A 20,346-nucleotide genomic window follows, 5' to 3' on the forward strand; every position below is an offset into this window, starting at 1 on the left:
CTTCAACTCTTGAACAAGGAAGACATTGCACATTAATTCATTAAAGCAGGGAATTCCACTGCAGCACATTTGTTTTAAAAGACCAAAGGAGACATTTCTAAAAGTACTGCCATTGTTTAAGTATTGACAGGCAATCACAAGTTGTCAAAAATAATTTTTTCTAAAACACTGCCACTGGTAATTACTTTGTCCCTTAATCTGAAAACTGGGAGAGAGGACAAAGTGCCTGGTTTCCAAGAAAGGGAACACTTAGTTAGGCAGAAGGCAACAAAGCAACGACGACGAATTCCTGGCTTCAGAGGAGAGACAGGCAGCAGGCTGACTAGAGAGAAGCAGGCAGTCTGGGGAGAAGGCCTGTCCTTTAGTCCTCTGACCCCTATTCCCCTACGTCTTGAACGTTGACAAAGGGCTTCTTAACATCAGGTTACAAAACAAGAGGGAGACTCTTGTAGTAATGACAGTATGGGTTCTGAAATTTTGCTCCCTTTTCAATTAATAGAACCTAAGCATTATATCAAAAGGATCAGAGCTGTTTCTTCAGGAAGATTCAAAATATTGTTCACAAAAAAGGAAGATATGTTATGGTAAGTCATTATGGACTTTGTTAATTATAAATATTCCTCCTTCCAGCTCAAAAAACTCTCTTCTTTCCTCACATAATTTCTTACCGCTTCATAAGATGTCCTGAGAAATGTACAATAGAATAAAATGTTTATATATATCAAAAAAATAAGACACTCAAACTGCTTATTTTATTTGAGTAAGAATAATCTTTTGTCTTTGAAACAGTATTAGAAGGCAAGGACAGATCAGAGATGAACTATCTCTTATTTACTATTTAGAGAATACTAAATCCACTTAATAAGAAAGTATATCCTTTAGACAAGTGATGGATTCACTGTTCTAACAAACTTCTTCTCAATAGAACATAAAGAATATGAAGCATTTACCTGACTTATGGGAAGCCATGGCTCAGACACCAAGTTCAGGAGCAGCACCTATACCAGTCCTCCCTGGACCCCAGCTGATAAGGCTGTGGCTCATTTGTGAACATACATTTAAGGGGAAGCAGCTAACACAAAAATAACCGAGAGCAGATGGCCCACCCCTCCCAAGAGATCACAACCTTAATCCCACTAGAAAATTCTTAACCATTTTAGGTGATCCAAGGGAGAAGAATAAGACCCAGTAAAAATACCAAACACTACATATAAATACCTGTGGGGCTACTCAGCATCCAAATTAGCTCCAGAGCTAGAGAGGCCACATAGAAAGTCATCCCCTGTACCGGAATAAAATTTGGACTCGGCTCTGGCATAGCTTAACGCTGAGCCACCCTTGTTAACCCACTTTATATGCCTAAAGAGCTTGTATTTGGCCCTACGAAGGGTCATTTTTGTGCTGTTAATGATAAAAGTAACTATAAGAGATAGACTTATGTTACCAGTAAAATTAAAAGAAATTACACACGATGAATATAGAGATCAAGGGTATGATCTATGTTCTCCTTGGTATGTACCAGATTAGCAGAATTACTAAAAAGAACAATTTTAGCCACATATCTCCATAGTGTCAGACAGCGCAGGTGTGGACAGACATACACATCTACATCTGTTATATACAAGGTAGAGACTTTGTCCCACAAGTGAAATCTCTTGCTTTTCACTGTAGGGGCAATATAAGTAAAAATATGGATGGAAATGAAGACAGCGACCTATCATGCTGTAACACCTGAGCAGGCTGACTGATGGCTGGAGGCTGGTCATCAGGAACAATCTCTAGGAAGAGCCATGGTCCTCAGGATAGCCTGTAAGTCCCTCCATGACCCCCTGCCCTGTTCCTTCTCTGGCCTCATCCCTATCCGCTGTGCCCTCGCTCCCTTCAACTCCAGTCTCATTGGCCTCTGAGCTGTTCCCTGCGCACACCAGAAAGGCCCCACCTCAGGGTCCCGACACTGATTCCCTCAGCACCAAGCCTCTCACGGTTGCTCCTCTATTTCCTCAAGGCTTTTCCAAGTCACCTTTTCAGTGACTTGACATGACCCCCCCATTTAAAATTGCAACCATGCTTCCTGACCTTGGGTTTCCTACCCCTCTGCCAATTTGTTCCCCACAATAATTATTTGTTGAAAAATGAATTAAAGGCAAAAAGTGTTAATTAAGCCTCATATAGAACCAAAATATAATCCCACCCAGAACCCTAAACATGGTTTTGGCCACTGAAGTTCAAGGAACGCAGCCGACCTCCACTCTGCAACAGGCCTTGGCTTAGTACCTTATAGGCACTCTCATGGAGTGCACGTTGCTGATTTCGACCCTCTTCATCTATCTCCCCTACTAGGGTGACGCCTGGGAATACACTTTACTTGTTTTCCTATCCGCAGTGTATAGCAAAGAAGCAACACATGCTTCGTGGACAAAGTAATGAATTTCACAATTCTTATGCTCTTCAAATATTTAGTGAAAAGTTCATCTAAAAGACAGCTGAAATGATCAGTAACTCCTAGTTAGTTGGAAAATGGCATAACGATAAAAGCCAGGATATGTTAAAGGCAAACTGTATGATGATGCAAAAAAAAAAAAAGCCTGGAAAAGAAAGGAAATGACAGGGTGCTCTCTCCAAGACTCTCTAGCCTCTTCCTTATCTGGCCTGATTACATTATGGCAGGGAGCTTGGCCCATCTGAACAATACCACACCCCTAAAATAAACCTCAACTTTTTACCCTGAGATAATGCTCTATTTTATTAGATGATTAACCTTTATAAACCCCAAATTTCAGGTTTTAGTGAGGTGTATTTTTAGATAGAGCCAAGGTATTTTTATGCCCCTCCTTGTAGTGCTGTGGACAGTAAACTTAAGAATGCCAATAGTTTTCCCCTGAGTCGACTGTAGTTTCAAACCATGCATTAAGAGGTGCATTCTTGTAGAAAATGTGGTGGTTCCATTAGGCATCTGATCATTTTGAAAAGCAACAACAGAATATGGACAGAGTGAGAGCCTTATGAAGTGAGCAAATAAACATAAATCTATTTTGCTCAAAAACACAAAAACAAGAGCATTACGTCCTGACTATTAATTAATTAGTCAACTACTACAAGTTCAGTGTGAGCTGGGAGCTTCGCCCTACAAACAACAGCATTTATTCCATCTACAATTTACTTCATCCAGGTTAACTGTGCCTTCCTAAATACTTGATGAAGCGTGACCACTGCCTGCTCTTAGATTTGTTCCCACACCCATGTCCTCAAAAAACAAAACCACAACTTTCAGAAACCAAAACACAAAAGGCCCTTTGTGAGGTGAAACTCAGTTTCTCAGGAAGAATAGCTGGTAATTTTGTCCTGTCTTGGATTAGTGGTTCAGAAACCTTGACAGTTACTTAGCACACGCCCAAACAATTACTGGTTTCATTAGTGTCTGAGCCAACTTCATTACACATTAACAGTATGATGTTAATAATATCCTTAATAATCACTGTTCTGTTTACAAAGCATCTTTATATACTGTTGGTGGAGCTGGCTAGTGTTTGATTAACAAATCTGGTCAGTGTTTGAAGGCCACATTTCAGACCTCTTAATGTTTCACAGTCCAGTGTACACCAGGAAGACTTTTCAGTGCATGTTAGGCATCAAAAGTCCTAAGTTCCCTCTTGCATGTCATCCATTTACTTCAGAGGTTATGTACACAGTCTTGTCTTCGGACAACTTAGTAGTTACATTTTAACCTACCCTTGGGCTCCACCTACAGATAACACCACCCTAGCCATTGTGTTTTATAAGGTGGACAGTTTTGGAACAGATGTCTTACTATATGGTGCAGGGTATTTTGCTGCTCACAGATTAAGATTAGTTCTTCCTTCCAAGTGTACCAAGATCAATATATAAATGACTGCCAGGAAAGGCAGAGCATAGTGAGTATTATAAGAAATATAAAATGGTATCAAGATTTATCACAGGCAATGATCATGTCAGGTTTGAGGGGGATCAGGGAAGACTTGCTGAATGTGATAATATTTGCCCTGATCCCTGAAAAATGGTTGACTGAGACTTCAAAACAAGTTGAAGAGGAGAGGGAATTCCAAGAAAGAGGTACAGTGTGAACAAAGGTATGGCAAGATCACAGGACCTGCTCCAGAAGTAGGATGCAGCCCAATGAGGACAGGAGCATAGGATACGGAAGTGGTGGCACACCCAGCTACAAAGGAAGGGAAAGCCAGAGCACAAAGGGTGTTTTTGCAATCGGTGCAAGGAAAGGGTGAGATCAGGGTAATTAAGAGGTGATAAGAAAGGTGGATCCTGGGGGGAAAAGTCTGCAAGTAAGGAGAGTGTGGAATGGTATTGCGGTCGTCTGGATGAGACATAAGGGGAGAACAACAATGGCAATAGGTGTGAAAAAGAAAGAAGGGATGTAAGGGACACTGTGGGGCAGGACTGAAAGGACAGATCTGATATATCAGAGGGGAAGGAGCTCACAATTCCCCCATGTGGTGATTCTGGGAGATCAGGGAAGTAATGGGGAATTTGGGAGGCAGCACTGATAGGGGGAAGAGTGGTACTTTACTTGGAGCTTTGTAATGAGTTTTTTTTCTGAGATGTGAATGACTAAACCCCTTTCATGGAATCCTAGTTGTCAACTCAAGAGAGAAACAGGGCTACTGGTGAGGTTATGGTGGAATCACGTTTGTGGGGATTCTCGCACTGCAATCTAATCCCCAACTCTCCACCTCAGAAACTCCACTGGGAGGATCAAACTTCCAGAGTTCAAAGTAGTGCAACCTAAGTGTCAAACACAGCAAATTCAGTGACCTAGTTGGCCCACACCTCAAGAGTTCCTCGTTCACAGCTTGGCTTGTGGTCACCCTTCTCCCTTTACTATATTTTTCATTTACCGAAGAAATTTCCAAATGACTTAAAACTTATTCAGACAATTTCTGGCCGTTAGCCATGGCCAGAGGCTGATGACAATCTGGAATGGGGTCTTTGTGGGTTTATCAGTGGTTTGATCTCCGTTTTTTTTTACATTATCCTTTTCTTCATGCCTACTATTAACAAGTTAATACACTGTAAGTTTTTTTTCACAATATAACTTTGTCAGACTACTAGTCCCTTCGCCAACAATTTTACTGAGTGACTCCAACTACGAGATTAGGCATCTAGTCATGCCCTATGATATGATGTGATTTGATGCTGCACTCTCTTAAGTATTTCTTGTTCTATGTGCTCCTGCCATCTCATGTTCCTGTCAATCTTTAGGGTGGGAAGAGTACTTTTGCTTACTGACAACTCAAATTTTGCAAAGTCACTGCTTAAATGTCATAATTCAGGGCATACCCATCAACAAGTAAAACAAGGGAGCCCCACCAGAACCACCTGAGAGGAGAATTCATCATGCAAGATCCAAATGAAAGCAAAGCTGGAGTTCTTGCTCCCTAAAGGGTCTCTGAGTTTCACAGCAAAGGAAAGGGTGGCTATGAAAGGGGAAGACCTGTTACAAATGAGGTTAGATACGTGAAACAGAGAACCCTGCAAATTGCAAAGGACCTTGAGAATTTACTCCAGTGAAGACCTGTTCATTTCACAATTAACCAGGGCTTAGATGGTTTCCTTGTAATATTCACACAGAGATTAAGAATTTGAACATGCACCATGGCTTTTGCCACCTGGTTTTTGGAAACGTTATCCTGTGATCTGTAACAGTTTTAAATGTCTCCTATCCTCAAAGTCAGTCCCTTCCTATACTGCTATGAGACTTTCACTAAGATGTATGAACTATTCCAACCATATCCTACATATATGTTTATGGTCCTCTAACCAGAAGTCACCATCAGGACAACAATGAACAAATGGCTTTCAAAGCAAGCCACTGTGATGATTTCAGATAAAAAAAAATAAAGTGGCACTTAAAAAAGAAGATAAATAGAAAAATGATAGAATAAAAGAAAGTGCAATGAGTTTTAGGAGGAAATATATAATACACATACAGATTTTCAGATCAAGGGAAAACTGAAGGTGCCACAAAACTGAGAAGCTGGTAGGGATAAATCTGTCATATTGTAGGTGTCAAAATTCTCTTCCAGTCTATTTTCTACCACCCACTTGTGATATATCTGTTTTATTTCCATGTTGCCATGTGCCATGACTCAAAACACCCTTTCAGTCATGCTAACTCCTGGCATTCACCAAGCCCACCTGTTGTGGACATTTAAAGCCTCTGATAGATACTTGAGGGCTAAACGTGCATGACAGCAGTCTATGATTTATTCTGTTCATTAATATCCATTAACAGGAAAAAACAGCAAATCAAATAAGCTTCAATCTTTTTATTTTTAAAGCTTCCAAAAAAGATTGAGTGCTCTAACCAGAGGTGTTATCACAATACCTCATGAGCCCTGCACTTCCTGGTGTGAGATCTCCACTAGTGACATAAAATCTGTCTTCAATCACCAAAGGACTATAATTAATGTTACCTTATTATGCATTGGTATTTTCAATTCCCAAACAGGGGACAGACCTGGAATTCTGAGTAAAGGTTGGTAAAGGCGCACAGAAACACGAGTGGGGGCACAGGAAAAGAGTGATCTGGGTGTCACTCAGAAGTCTAGATTTTGTTAGTCAATACGGTTGACTAATAGGGGAAATCAGACTTCTGGAGGTCTGAAACCACCCAAGGTGAAAGCCTCACTTGGTCTCCATATCCCAAGTTTTTCCGGAGGGCCATTAATTGTGTGCCTGAGCAGTGTCTCAATCTGGATTCCAAGCAGATACTCAGAGGAAGATCCAGGAGGGTTTTGGTCCACAGTTATTCATGGCTGAGAGAGCAAACACGAGTAACTTTCTGTGGAAAGAGCTATTCTGTTTGTGAGGACAGGCAATATTACGTGAGAACTCAGTGATAGACCACAGTAAAGGCCAGTGTGATCTTGTGGCCAGTGTGGCCTGCTGTGAGCTCATTGCCCAGAAAGGTAGCTTGTTTCCTCTATCAGTCTGTGCACAGTCAGGACAGAGTACAATGGGTGGGGTCTGTGGGTGTTTCCATCTTCATAATGATTACATAATGACAGAGTGGGAAATGATCTTAGATGCCATCTAGTCCAACCACCTCATTTTACAGATAGGAAAACTAAGACCCAGACATGAGAGACAACTTGCTTCACTGTGTTAACAGCAGCTCCTGGTCTAAAACCTGGGAATCCACACTTCCAAGGCACTATTCCTTGCACCATATCAAAGCCGCTTCCAGCAAAGGCTGTTTACTGCTGACACTGCAAAATCTAGGAATGTGCTTTATAGTCAATAGGGTTCATCTCCCTTGACTTTTGATAATCATTAGCAGAGGCTAGGCGTCTTCAGGTCACAGACCTCAAGATGAAGTGATAGCTGTATGATTTGTAGATGAACACTTTGCACATTTTCTCATGCTACAGTAAAAGTCGAGTTAAAGAGACCATAAAGTTCAGCTATGATAACTGGGGCAGTGGCAGTTGAAAGAGACCCAAGAGAGATAAGGACCAGGCTGATGGAGGAGCAGAGATTTTGCCTAAACCAGCTGACACTCAAGCAGCATGACTGACTATTTTCAAAGTTCTTGAAGTCAATCAATATATTTACCATGCCAGGCAGCAAGTACATGAACAGAATGACAGGAATACAAAGTCCAGCAAGTAGAACATGACATGGGGTATGCAGCTAGAGAGGCAGAAGCTACCAAAGGTCACACTTGAGAAGAGTACATCATATTTACCTCAAACTCCAACTCTTCTTCATTTCCAAGTGGTATGATACACAAAGACCATAAATATGTGAATATGTACCTAGTCTAAATAAGACCAGATTGTCTGAACTATTAAAAACTAAACAAAGAGTGAGGGTGATTATTGTACCCAATGGAATTCAGATAAAATGATTTAGACTAGATCAAAGCTATTTTTGAAGATTTCCATGAAATAAAGTCTTAATTTTATATAAGATTATCTGAATAGCTAACATTGTTCAAAGGTAAATAATATGGAACTTGCCCAGAGTTTAATATGGCTATATCTATTTTTTAAATAAAGTTTCAAGGGAATACAGTGGAGCGGCTAGTGGCTAAGGTCAAGGAATCTGGAGCCACAATGTCTAGAATCGAATCCTGCCTCCAACCACTTACTGGTTGTGTGCAAGCAAGTTTTACTTAACTTCTTTGTGACTCAATTTGATCACCTGTAGAATGGGGATAACAATAATACCAATATTATTTGGGTTGCTGGGAGAAATAAGGTAATAAATATCTGCAACATTTAAAACAGTAGCTGGCACACAGTAAGCACAAGGGTTATGTGGAGAAGAGATAAGAGCTCGGGGTCTTGGCCAAGAGTTCAGCTGTAAGGCTTATGGGCTTGAGAATGCTTAGGGCTACAGACAGCAATTCTAAAGGTCCCAGTAACTCAGAGGAATCAGCCTCTGGCAGCAGGACAGCCCAGAAGAGAGAGCTGTGTATCCTACACAGATAAGGAGGTTTTATGGACAGATGATGAAAACCTAGGGAGAACAAAACTCTGCTCTCTTGATCCTCTGGTGCAAATAAAAGACCTGCTAGATCTGGGTCACCCACTCAGCACTGGGGTGGGGAAGACTCTTCCCTACATCCCTCCTACCAAGTAAGACTCAGTGAATCCAATGGATGAATAGGCTTTCCAACACAAGGAACAAGAGCTTGCTGTGATGTGACTAATTAATGAGTCGGGCCACCCGTGGTTTACATGTCTGATCACAAGTTAGCCTGTGAAGATCAACAACAAAAAGAGCCTATGTATACCATTAGAATAGTAGCTCCAGCTACAACGTAGCTTAGTTTTGCATTATGTGAGTTAATTCTGAATGAATGCCAAGGATGTGGATCTGAAAGATCCTGTCTTATTAGGGCCACTTACAGAAAGGACTCAGCAGCCCAGGTGAAGATAAGGTTGCTTGTGAGGAGACTTAGTTTCAGTAGGCACAATAATGACTAAGGTGTCAGGGGTACAAACAAAAATATGCATCGTGTACCACACTCCTGACCAAAGATTGTGGTCATGCCCATCCCAAGATGAATTGAAGTTAAATCACCTGGAGTTGGAAAGACTGGCAAAGACTGGTATCTGACCAACCTGTAGATAGGCCATATGCTACAATGGCAACTGTCCTGCTGAACAACAATCCACAATGACCCAGAATCTAGGAACAGTTAGTGACTAGGGGAAGAGAAGCTGTATTGTCCTGTCCATGGATCTCACCCAGGAGCTCCAGCCTAATGCCCTATCAGGAAGGACTCTTTAAATCCTGTCACTCAGCTCAACACAGGGCTGACACACAGAAGGGAACGGGGCAGTTCACCAGCCCAGAGAGGCAGGGTAGGGGCATGGGGCAGCTCTGGGATCGGCTGTGGGGAGAGAAAGAACAGACTGGTCCAAAAGTTTCTGAGGTTCCTTTGAAATTCCCACAGCCTTCTCTCCTAGTGGCAGGGTTTGCGGAAGGCCTGCAGCCACAACATCTCAATCCATATAATTCAAACTCCTTTATTTGGTTATTTTGTCTAAAATTCTGTCCATCAGGGTTAACAATAAAATGAAAAGATCACTGGTGAGTGTTAGTGAAAAGAGTGAAAGGATATGAAGTCCTCTGGAGTTACCAGTGATACTATGTAAAATATTTTACAATGGAAATATTTCTTAGGTAGAAATTTTAAAAAGCTGTTTATCCTTTTATATATTCATGGTGATTCTTAAAGTTTCCATGTTCATAACTTCACTGAGTTGTTTTAATTTTATTTGAAATGTAATTTGCACACCATAAAATTCACCCTTTAAAGTGTACATGTTAGTAGTTTTTAGTATATTCATAAAGTTGTGCAACTATCACCCCTATCTCAGTTCAGAACATTTTCATGATCAAAAAAGAAACCTTGGACCTCTCAGTAATCACCCTCTAACCCCCTCCCCCCAGCCTCTGGCAATCACTAATCTATTTTCCATGTCGTTGGATTTGCTTATTCTGGACATCTCATATAAATGGGATCATACAAGCTGTGACCTTTTGTGGCTGGCTTCTTTAACTTAGCAAAATGTTTTCAAGGTCTGTGCATGTTGTAGGTGTGTCAACACTTCATTTCTTTTTATAACAAATAACATCCCGTTATATGGATATACCACATTCTATGTATTCATTCATCAGCTAATGGACATGGGTTTTTCTACTTTTTAGCCATTATGAATAATGCTGCTGTGAACATTCTTTTGTGTGTGTGGATTGACTCCTTAAATATGTTTGTTTTGAAAAGGTACAAAAGAGCATATACTGCAAAGTCTTCCTTTCCTGCCTGTGCCCAGACACCTATTCCCCCCCTCCATCAGTAACCAATGATACCAGTGTCTTATGTTTTCAGAGATACTAGGCATATGAAAACTAGATAGCTATAAACATTTTTCCTTTTTAAAAACATAATGGTGATACACTTTACATACTCTTTTACACCCTACCTTTTCTATTTAACATACTATAGAGGACTTTCCATGTTAGTACATGGAGACTTTCTACTTTGTAACATGTACACAGTATTCAACTGCATAGATACACTACAATTTATTCAATGAGTCCCGTACTTACAGATACTTAAAAAGCTGATTACAGTCTGTTATCACAAACAATGCTATAAGAAATATGGGAAATTTAAAACGATGGAATGGACCGAGTACAAAAAGTGCTTAGTTTAATCAGACTGCCTTCCTGTCCCACCCAACAGCGGTCAGCTGTGCTAAAAGAACAGCGTTGTGAAATTTACAAGGGAAGGGAGAGAGAAAAGGGAAAAGGATGGAAGGTCCTTGGACTGGATCAGGTAGCACCCATCAAAGCTTACAGAAATGGCAGATTATTTTCGTTCATGCCGAGAAGATGCCATCTGGAAATCCTATGCCAACTATGCTAAGGTTACCCTCAGTTAATAAGCCACCCAGACAGGAAGTGGCTTTTGATTCCAAGTCTAGTTCTCTTTGCACCAAACCACAATGCCTTGCCAATGAATTACAAAACAATAAACTCAGTAAAACATCCTGATGAAGTGCACACATGCTCATACAGTGTGGGACCACAACAAGTGAGTGGCAGGGAAGGACTTGTCTCTCACACTTAGTGTTCATCAAATCTTTAGGCTGAAAAGCTACAAAGCACATACGGTATTTGACTTTCAAATGTTTGTGTTCTCTTTTTTATCTATTTTAAAAAATGAAAGGTGTCTTCTCAGCTGTGGATTATAAAGGAGCAACCTGAGCTGCGCACAAGTCCTTTTGGACTATTACACTGGCAACATGTCAATGATGTGTATCACTAACCAAGTGCACAGCTCTGACTCACTGGCCTGACCTTAACTGCCTGCTGGGAGCACAAAACACCATACTCGTTTAGTATAGAAATGTGTCAGGGAGTTTTCAGCTCTATGTCTACCAGAGTTTTTAATGAACCCTGTAAGTGTTCCTTCTTTAAAGCAGAAGAGTAGCTTGATGTCAGTAGTGTGAAAATCAGTCTTTTCTGAATAAATGGGCATTTGCTTTTTAAAGGTCACATAACTAACTGAAGCCAGGTGACTCGTGTTCTATTTGTCACTGATTTACCAACTGAGATTGTGCCTGTTTCTCTGAACAAACAAGAAAAAGAAATGTCACTAGCACCCCTACTCCAGTTTCACAGCTAACATGTAAAAATTTAACTCTTTGGATTTCAGGAAAAGGGGTTGATGTTTGTAAATTGGCTTAGTATATGCAAATCATTTGAAAAGTATGTCTACCAGCTATTTTTGTTAGATGTTAAAACTGGGATCCTCGACACCATGGAATATTGCAAAACTCACAAAACTGATTTAATTTTCATTCACTTCAAACGGTCTACTCATTTACTGTCATAAATCCACGCTAAAGCCAAATGAACATACTGGACAAGGAAGTGTACAGGGAAGAGACTAATTCAGGAGTTCTGAAACAGGACATTTAATTTTAAAACATTTTTAGCAAGTATAAAACCAATTATAAGTTAACTTTGTAAAAATAAATTCAGACAACAGGATAAAAGTTAAATGAATTTTAAGCTTCGATTTAATGGAAAGAACTGTGAATGTCTCGTTGACTTTACTCTTTTGTAACTCAAGAAATGAGCAATAGACATAGAATAAAAAATCCCAGATGCAATCCCTCACTCTGGTGAACTTCTCACTAGCCAAGTTAATTTTTTCTTCCTTGCTGATAAAATGGGGACATTAATACTGTCCTGCTTTTCCCATATAATTGTTTTAGGAAGCAAATTAAATCATGTGTCCACGTACTGTATGAACTGAAAAGTAATATCAAAGTAATATGTTTGTAAAAGAATATACACATACATACACGTATATACATATACAGTTGACCCTTGAACAGCATGAGCGTTAGAGGCACTGACCCCTACACACAGTTGACAATCTATGTATTACTTTAGATTTCCCCAATACATTACTACTAATAAGTATTCTTGATTGGAAGCCTTACTGATAACAAAATTATCAACACATTTTGCATGTGTTATATACTATATACTTATAATAACGTCAGCTAGAAAAAAGAAAATGATATTTAAATCATAAGGTGAGGGGATTAAGAAGTACAAATAGGCAGTTACAGAATAGCCATGGGGGTGTAAAGCACAGTACAGGAAATGTAGTAGCCAAAGAGCTTATACCCATGACCCATGGACGTGAACAACGGTGGGGGGGTTGCCTGAGGGAGTGGTGGGTGCTGGGTGGAGGGAAGCAAAGGGGGAAAACTCAGGACAACTGTAATAACATAATCAAGAAAATATAATTAAAAAAACAAAGAAAATACATTTACAGTTATTTATTGGGGGGGGGGGCGGAAATCTGCCTATTAATGGACCTGTGCCGTGCAAACCCGTGTTGTTTGAGGGTCAACTACATATGAATCAGGCTTTGTATCTAAGTAGGTGAGTGACTTCTATTTTTTCAAGTGGATTTAATTTGACATGACTCTCACAATTTTAACAATAAACACACACATTTATCATGCACCATAAAAATCTAGTAGCAGATCAATGTGAAAATAATGATAATCTCCATCATAGGGAGTTTCTCTCTCTCTCTCTCTCTCTCTCTCTCTATCTCTCTCTCTCTCTATCTCTCTCTCTCTCAATTTGGCCCAAACTTTGAAGACTATAGAATTGAGAAAATAGCCATATGAGTACTTTAGTTTTACTTAGGGTATAGCTATTTAATCCTCTTGATATTTACTTAATATTAAATTCTTTGCAAAGGCACAAGTAAGTAGCTGGGAACAAATGTACAATAAGTAAGCTCCACATAATCTTAGTTCTTTGCTTTGATCTAAAAATCAAAAGCATACTCCTCTACATGTTTGTAGTTGGTAATTTTAGTTGCTTTAAGTAACTGACATGGTTCTTTACAAAGAGAGTAGCTTGGAAAGCTCTCAACGAAAGAAAATATTAAGCTAAGGATAGAAGACTTTTATTCCAGAAAAATTAAGTAAAACAAGGAGCACTTTTTATTTCTGTTGTCGAAAGAGCTGGAGATTTAGTAACAACTTGAAGAAGTGAGTTAATCCCTTTGTAACACAGCCAAGACAGAGTTTATTTTCCTACTGTTATGATGGTAACTTAGAACACACAGGACAACAATATCGAATATCAATTCCCTCCAGAGTTGTAACTTTCTAAATGTAGTAATTACTAATTTGTCTGGATTATCATTCAATATACAAATAATTTCTACATAATAAATTGAACTTCCATGCCACTTTCTACATCAAGTCTGCAAATGCTATCAAATAAAAACCAGGTACTGTTTTCATTAAATAACACTACAGGTGTTATAGGTGGATAAAATGAGACATTAAAAGATTAAGTGTCTTGCCTGAAGAGAAGGGGACAAGGTCAAGCTAAGAATAGAAGCTCAAGTGCTGTCACCTGTCCTAATCATAAATCTAGGACACTTTCCATTTCCTGCTAGCAATAAGTACATAGTCTAATCAATTTATATGTGTTTTAAACACATTCTGTAGTAAAATGAGTTTTCCAAACTGATTTGTCAAAATATATAAGTTAGGATGGTCCTGTGTCTATGAACTATAGAACATATTCATACGCAAAACAACTTTTTTCAAATAATATTAAATCGGATGTTAATATATAAAAATTTCTACAATAGTTCCAAAAGCTTGAGGCATAACAAAAAACATATATAGTATTAAACTCCTCTATTATACTATATGCAGTAGATCAGTTTTACTGTCAGTGTTTATGAAACCATCACAGAACAAGTCAGTCACTTTCTCAAGTCAAAGAGCAAGTCAGTGGTACAGGAATCAAACCTTTACAACATAATAGTCTCTGCCAAGAACAAAATACATATTATTCCACAGTGCCAAGGAGTTTTTAACAGTTTTATTTTTTTCACATTTTTTATTGTTGTTCAAGTACAATTGTCTCCATTTTCCCCCCACCACTGCCCCCACACCAGTCATCCTCACTTCCTACACTTGATCCTGGCCCCCTTTGGTTTTGTCCCTGTGTCTTTTATACAAGAGTTTTAAATGGTAGTGTGTTTGTCTGAAGGAGTTACAACTCTATAACATATATTTTTTAAATTCATGATTTGACACATTTAAAATATATCCAGACAACAAGTCTCCCACCCATATTCTACACCTAACCCCTGCCCCCAAAGGTTTTCTATTCTAACTTTTTGTTGTTGTACATTACATTTTCTTGGAAGATCCAGAGATTGGGAACATAATAGAGATTTGTTTCTACCCAAGCAACAGCAGCTGAAACTGAAGTGAAAATTACAGGATTAGCCGCTATAAGGCAGTGGGAAAAACAGCTTGGAAATGATTTTAAGAGATCTCCTGCCAGCTACCTCAAGAGTGCAAGTGAAGAGTTCCAGAACCCCGCCACTCCTGCCCAGGCCAACCCTGCCACTCCTGCCCAGGCCAAGGGGGAGTGTTTGGACATGACTCTGGGGATTCAGAATAAAGGGAACATGGGACAGCTTTGTAAGAACTTAGGGAGTCCTTGCTGCATAAATAGGGGCAAAAGCCATACACTAGTATCTTTCATCTCCATCCCGGTCTTACTGTTCCAATGGTAATGAGAGTGTTTTTGAATAATTTGCACTTAACACCTTGACACCAGGGTTTGGGATCAGATCCAGCAAAGACCAATTTAGTCCTCAGTTAACATGTTCCTCTGCTTTCCAAATCCACTGCATTTTGCCACAGTGACCAACACTTGATGTTCAGACACTTTTAAATTTGATCTTGTCTCTCTATAAGAACTACAAGTTATTTGGCTACTGTCTCAATGATGAAAACATAATTTACAAGTATACCCCCTTTTTACTAGGGGTCAGCAATGTCTGAGTCATGGTAAAGTTCAGGTTTCATTTTGTTTTATTTTTTTTTGCTAGTTTGCATTTATTATATTTATATAATACATGATTTTTAATTTATTTAGTTACAATATAGAAATTATTAAAGAAATATAAAATGATAAAGAATAAAGTTTTTTTCTGCCCTGGCTGGTGTGGCTCAGTGGATTGAGTGCTGGCCTGAAAACCAGAGGGTGGCAGGTTTGATTCCCAGTCAGGACACATGTCTGGGTTGCAAGCCAGGTCCCCCAGTAGGGGGCATACAAGAGGCAACCACACATTGATATGTCTCTCCCTCTCATCCCCTTGCTCTAAAAATAAATAAATAATTTTTTTCTTTTCAAATAATGGAAACATGGATATTGCTAAAAATACAACCAAAAATGTCTTTAATATTAAATAATCAGAATCTTCAATAGTTGGCTTTGCAAAACATTTGTAACAGTCATCACACACAGTATTGCTGTGCTTAAGGCATAAATACCTTCACACTTGCAAATATATATATATATATATATATATATATATTTACTTTGAGAAACATTGCTTTATTTTATTTTTTCACATTTTATTGTTGTTCAAGTAATAACAGTATTGTTCTCCAAATGCATGCCAGAATTCCAGAAAACCTGTTACTTTTAAAATAAGGTTCCTAAATTTTCCTCCAGTAAAATAGGCATTTGGTCACAGGACTCTATGACAATTTATGCACATCTGTGTAATGTCTGAAATGCCAGACTCCAGGTGTATAAAATATATGAAGTTAACTAAAATCTACATTTACTTTGTAGTGCATCTGAAAATAATATAGATTTATGGATAGACAGATGGATGTGATAAAAGAAGTGCTGTACAGTATTTTTAATGGTAAACTCTTAATGCTAGGTATATATGTGTTCACTGCAAAATCCTTTGAACGTTGTAAATCTTCACAATAAAATGTTAGGGGAAAATTAAATATAGATAAGCAAACATATGGGCAAGCAGGTACTGGCTCACAAAAGACATTACAGACTATAGGCACAGAATGCGGTCCAATGCAAATGAAGGGACCGAAGGGAGTAGCACAGTCTCGAAGTTAAAGTAATCTGCCAAAGCTCTTGTAAGCCTTTTCAGCCACAATCAAAGAAGCCATAAACATCTCATAATGAACTACGATATTGTGCACATACATTTTCAGACTTATGTTGAGCAATTTGAGCTACAGGCCAAGAGAAAGACCTTTCTGAAGGTTCCCTAATCAATTCACACAGCCCTATCTGAGGAATGACAGTGGAGCCAGCCTCTAGCCTCTTAACCACCTTTCCCCTTTTATGTTCATTTCAAGTTGAAGGCATATACTCATCTGTTTCCAAATTTCTAAAGGTACTAGAAAAAAATCTAAATATAACAGATGGATAAGTGCTCATGGTAACTGGAAACCAAAATGTAACTTCAGCTTTTGCAGGCCAGTTCCTTAACACTGTGGGCTTTAGTGTAATGGTCTTGCTGAAGACCTTTTGTCTTTATTCCCACGACAGAAATATTACCCTGGCTTTGATGGATGGCAGATAAGTGTTATTCAAAATTGTACTTTAAGCTGACATTCATAACCTTTACTTATTTCAAAGTCAATCAGAAGGCGTTCTCTAGCATGCTAACATTTACTACAAAACACTGCTGAAGTATGTGCTTTTTTTATTAGTTCTTTAAAATAGTTCAGTACACTTTTAAAAATCTAATTCAAATGATGGTAAAACCTCTAAAACATTTTTATGATTTCCAGGGTTCCACGGACTATAATGTAAAAACCACTAAACTAGAAGAACTCTCTATTTGTACTGTTAGTGTTTACTAAATCTATGACCCTTAGGTACTATAAACAGCCACTAAAATCTCTTTATGCTTATAAGAAAGTGGTGTCCTGTGGATAACTTCTGGATTCTGAATCTTTCCCCTTCCCTTATAGTAGCTAATTCTAATGTTCTGTCCCACGATCCTCAACTCCAAATCTCCATTTTTACACATATAAACAAGATTCTCTTATGGCTTAGGCTGGCCTTTCAAGTTTCAGCAATACAAACAATGTGACCATGTATCGTGGGAGTAAAGGGGAAAGGGGCAGTATTATGTATGTGTTTGTATGCCTGTTGGTAGTTAAAAACAAATAAAAACTCCCCCAGGTCTGAAAACAGATTATTTCACATTCAACTTACGCCATCTGTCCTTAGCTACCACCAAAATCAATGTCAGAATCTCAGCAAATCTTAGTATGTCAAAATTGAAACCATATAATCATATACATGCTGAAATGCACAGATGCCTATAGTTTACTTTGAAATGCATCCAAAAAATTAAGATAGAACAAAGGATGGGTGGATTTGTGATAAAGCAAATATTGTAAATGTTTTATTGTACAATCTAGATGGTGGGAATGACTGTTCACTGTATAACTTCCACTTTTCTATTTATAAAATCTCAAAATACAATGTTGGAATACATTATGCCATGTGGCAGGAGGCACCACTCTGTTTAAGAATACGCTCCAATGATGTCAGAATACTGACATTAGAGGAACGGGGAGGCAAAGATCTTGAGATTGTCCTGTGTACTACCACAGCAATGCTGTGGTTTGTAATTTATAAAATACCCTAATTGTATCTCTAGTAAATGCCTACTAAGCCTCTGGCATTAAATAATAAATGATAGGGAAGAACCAGAGAAAACATCAGTATTCTTGCCCCCAAGGAGCTTCCAGTTTCCTGGGTAAAGCAAAGCACAATTTAAGACAGTAATTCCAACCAAATCCTGGCCCTCTCTTAGGTTGCCTTAAATTGTCCCTACAATAAAATGGAAAACACCCAGGAGAGGACCAAAGAGGTTTGGTCAACATCCTGTGTAAAGTCTGTGAGGATTGACAATACAGAGGACATAGCCGGGAACATAAAGGATGGGCTAAAACTAATGGAAAAAATTGTTTTGTGTCCAGGCTCAAACCCATCACATGAGTCCAATGTCAAGGGTGGAGCATATCCTTTCCAATTAGTCAGCCCTGAACCACTTAGTGAGCAAAAGACATTATGGATTATGAATCCCATAGTCCAATATACTGACGACTACATATGCAAGCTCTCATTAAAATCCACAGAAAGTGCTCCATTGGTTCTGGGAAAGAAACACTGGAAATATCTTAAGAAAATTATTAATTTATAACTCTGAAGAATGCATAAAATGGTCATATCATGTGGTTTAAGAAAGATCCACAAACTCGCAAAGACCACAAATTCTCACTAAACTGCCTAAAACCACTGCTTTTGCTATTTAGGTGAAGAACTGTTAAACTAATTTTTATCCAAAAAATGAATATCCCTCATCAAGAGATGCTATACCAAGTGTGAAGCTTATCTGCCTGATAGGACAAGAGAGTGAGGGCACTATTCTAAATACATTCTTACGTATTTAATCCTTTTTCATTCAAACTGACTCAATCTTTAGAGCTGTTTATACAAAATTAAAATATCAGCAATTAAAGAAATAACACAATAAATTAAAACTAATATTAGCACAGTTCTCCACATTGGGCTTTCAACACAGAAGTTGATAAGAAAATAATGATGATGACAAAGATAATGAGAAAAGCACTACTCTTTTTCAAGCATTGACGACTTCGGATCTTAACATTTTGATTTCTGTAAAAGTTTTGACCTCAGCTATACTTATTGTACTGACCGTCATAAAATTTTTATGATTTAGCTATGACCTTAACCTAGTACATTTTCTAAGTTCACAGTTACAAAACACATCAGTCAAGGTTTCAACCCCACAACTTAATGAGTATCATATATTCATCTCACAAATATGGATCTCTTCTACAAATGGGCATCTGTTATTGGCTTCTCACATCTTTGCCTTATTAACAGAAGAGTTGACGATGGAAAAAATCTTAACTGCCATATCCACTGAGTTTTATGATGTTAAAAAACCTTTTTTAAAAAGATTTTACTTATTTATTTTAGACAGCGAGAAACGGAGGGAGAAGAGAAAAAGAAACATCAATGTGTGGCTGCCTCTTGCACGCCCCCTACTGGGAACCTGGCCTGCAACCCAGGCGTGTGCCCTGACTGGGAATTGAACCAGCGACCCTTTGGTTCACAGGCCGGTGCTCAATCCACTCAGCCACACCAGCCAGGGCAAAAAAAAATCTTAATAAAATAAGTATTCACAAGTTCCTACTAGACTTGAACTGAAGTTGATGACAGATCTGAACTTGAATACTATATTGGGGAATAAAGAATTAAGAGGGCACTTATGTCGCTTCCCTTGTCTCAGCCTTTGTGCAGTCCTTATCATTTACTGACTCCTTTGTTCTGGCTTTCAAGAAAATCCATATATGTGAGTTTGTTTCTAAAGAATATGAAAGGACTTGCAAATAAATAAATTATCCATGAGTAAACTAAAACACTATGCATATCCTTAAAAAGTAAAGCACTCTGACTTGATGTTAGATAAATTAACTTTCTAAAACTGGAGTATCCTCGCAAATCTCAAAGGATCATATGGGAGAGGATAAAAAGTTTTAAATAGTCATTTGAACCAACAGGTTCAAGATGGTTTGACTCTAGCTACCTTAGAAATCTTCATTTCATATGAATTTGTTATAGATGGGACTGTAGATTTGAATTTCAGTGTCAGATCTGCCTTCCTTCAAGGGAATCCTAGATAAAACCAACCTTTATTGTGGACTTCCACAGCACAGTTTAATATACACTTGAACTCTGAAATATGGTTTGAACATATATATGCAAACAAATTTATACCCTGTAATCAATAAAGGAGGTAGTTGTAAAAGTAAAATTAAATATATCAATCAATGTTCCTATTGATTTAATATTCTTATAAAAGATTCTATTAGAAAAGGTTCTTACATACAG

At 38.4% G+C, this 20,346-nt stretch overlaps 1 protein-coding gene across 3 annotated transcripts in view; it reads right to left on the bottom strand.

Moving 5' to 3' along the window:
• The window catches only part of FHL1 (four and a half LIM domains 1), a 62,099-nt gene that overhangs the window by 10,801 nt on the left and 30,952 nt on the right, over window positions 1–20,346 (bottom strand). For 2 of the 3 annotated variants that reach the window (XM_045839401.1, XM_045839404.1), the window contains exon 1: window positions 951–1,102. The exons of the other annotated variant lie outside the window; for it this stretch is intronic. In XM_045839401.1, coding sequence (XP_045695357.1) covers window positions 951–969 — 19 coding nt within the window. In that variant the 5' untranslated portion in view covers window positions 970–1,102. Of the gene's footprint in view, window positions 1–950; window positions 1,103–20,346 lie in introns of those variants that run through there. 3 annotated transcript variants of the gene reach the window in all.

This window comes from Phyllostomus hastatus, unplaced genomic scaffold, assembly GCF_019186645.2.
Source record: "Phyllostomus hastatus isolate PE091 unplaced genomic scaffold, TTU_PhHast_1.1 phas_contig_30, whole genome shotgun sequence".
Taxonomy (NCBI): domain Eukaryota; kingdom Metazoa; phylum Chordata; class Mammalia; order Chiroptera; family Phyllostomidae; genus Phyllostomus; species Phyllostomus hastatus.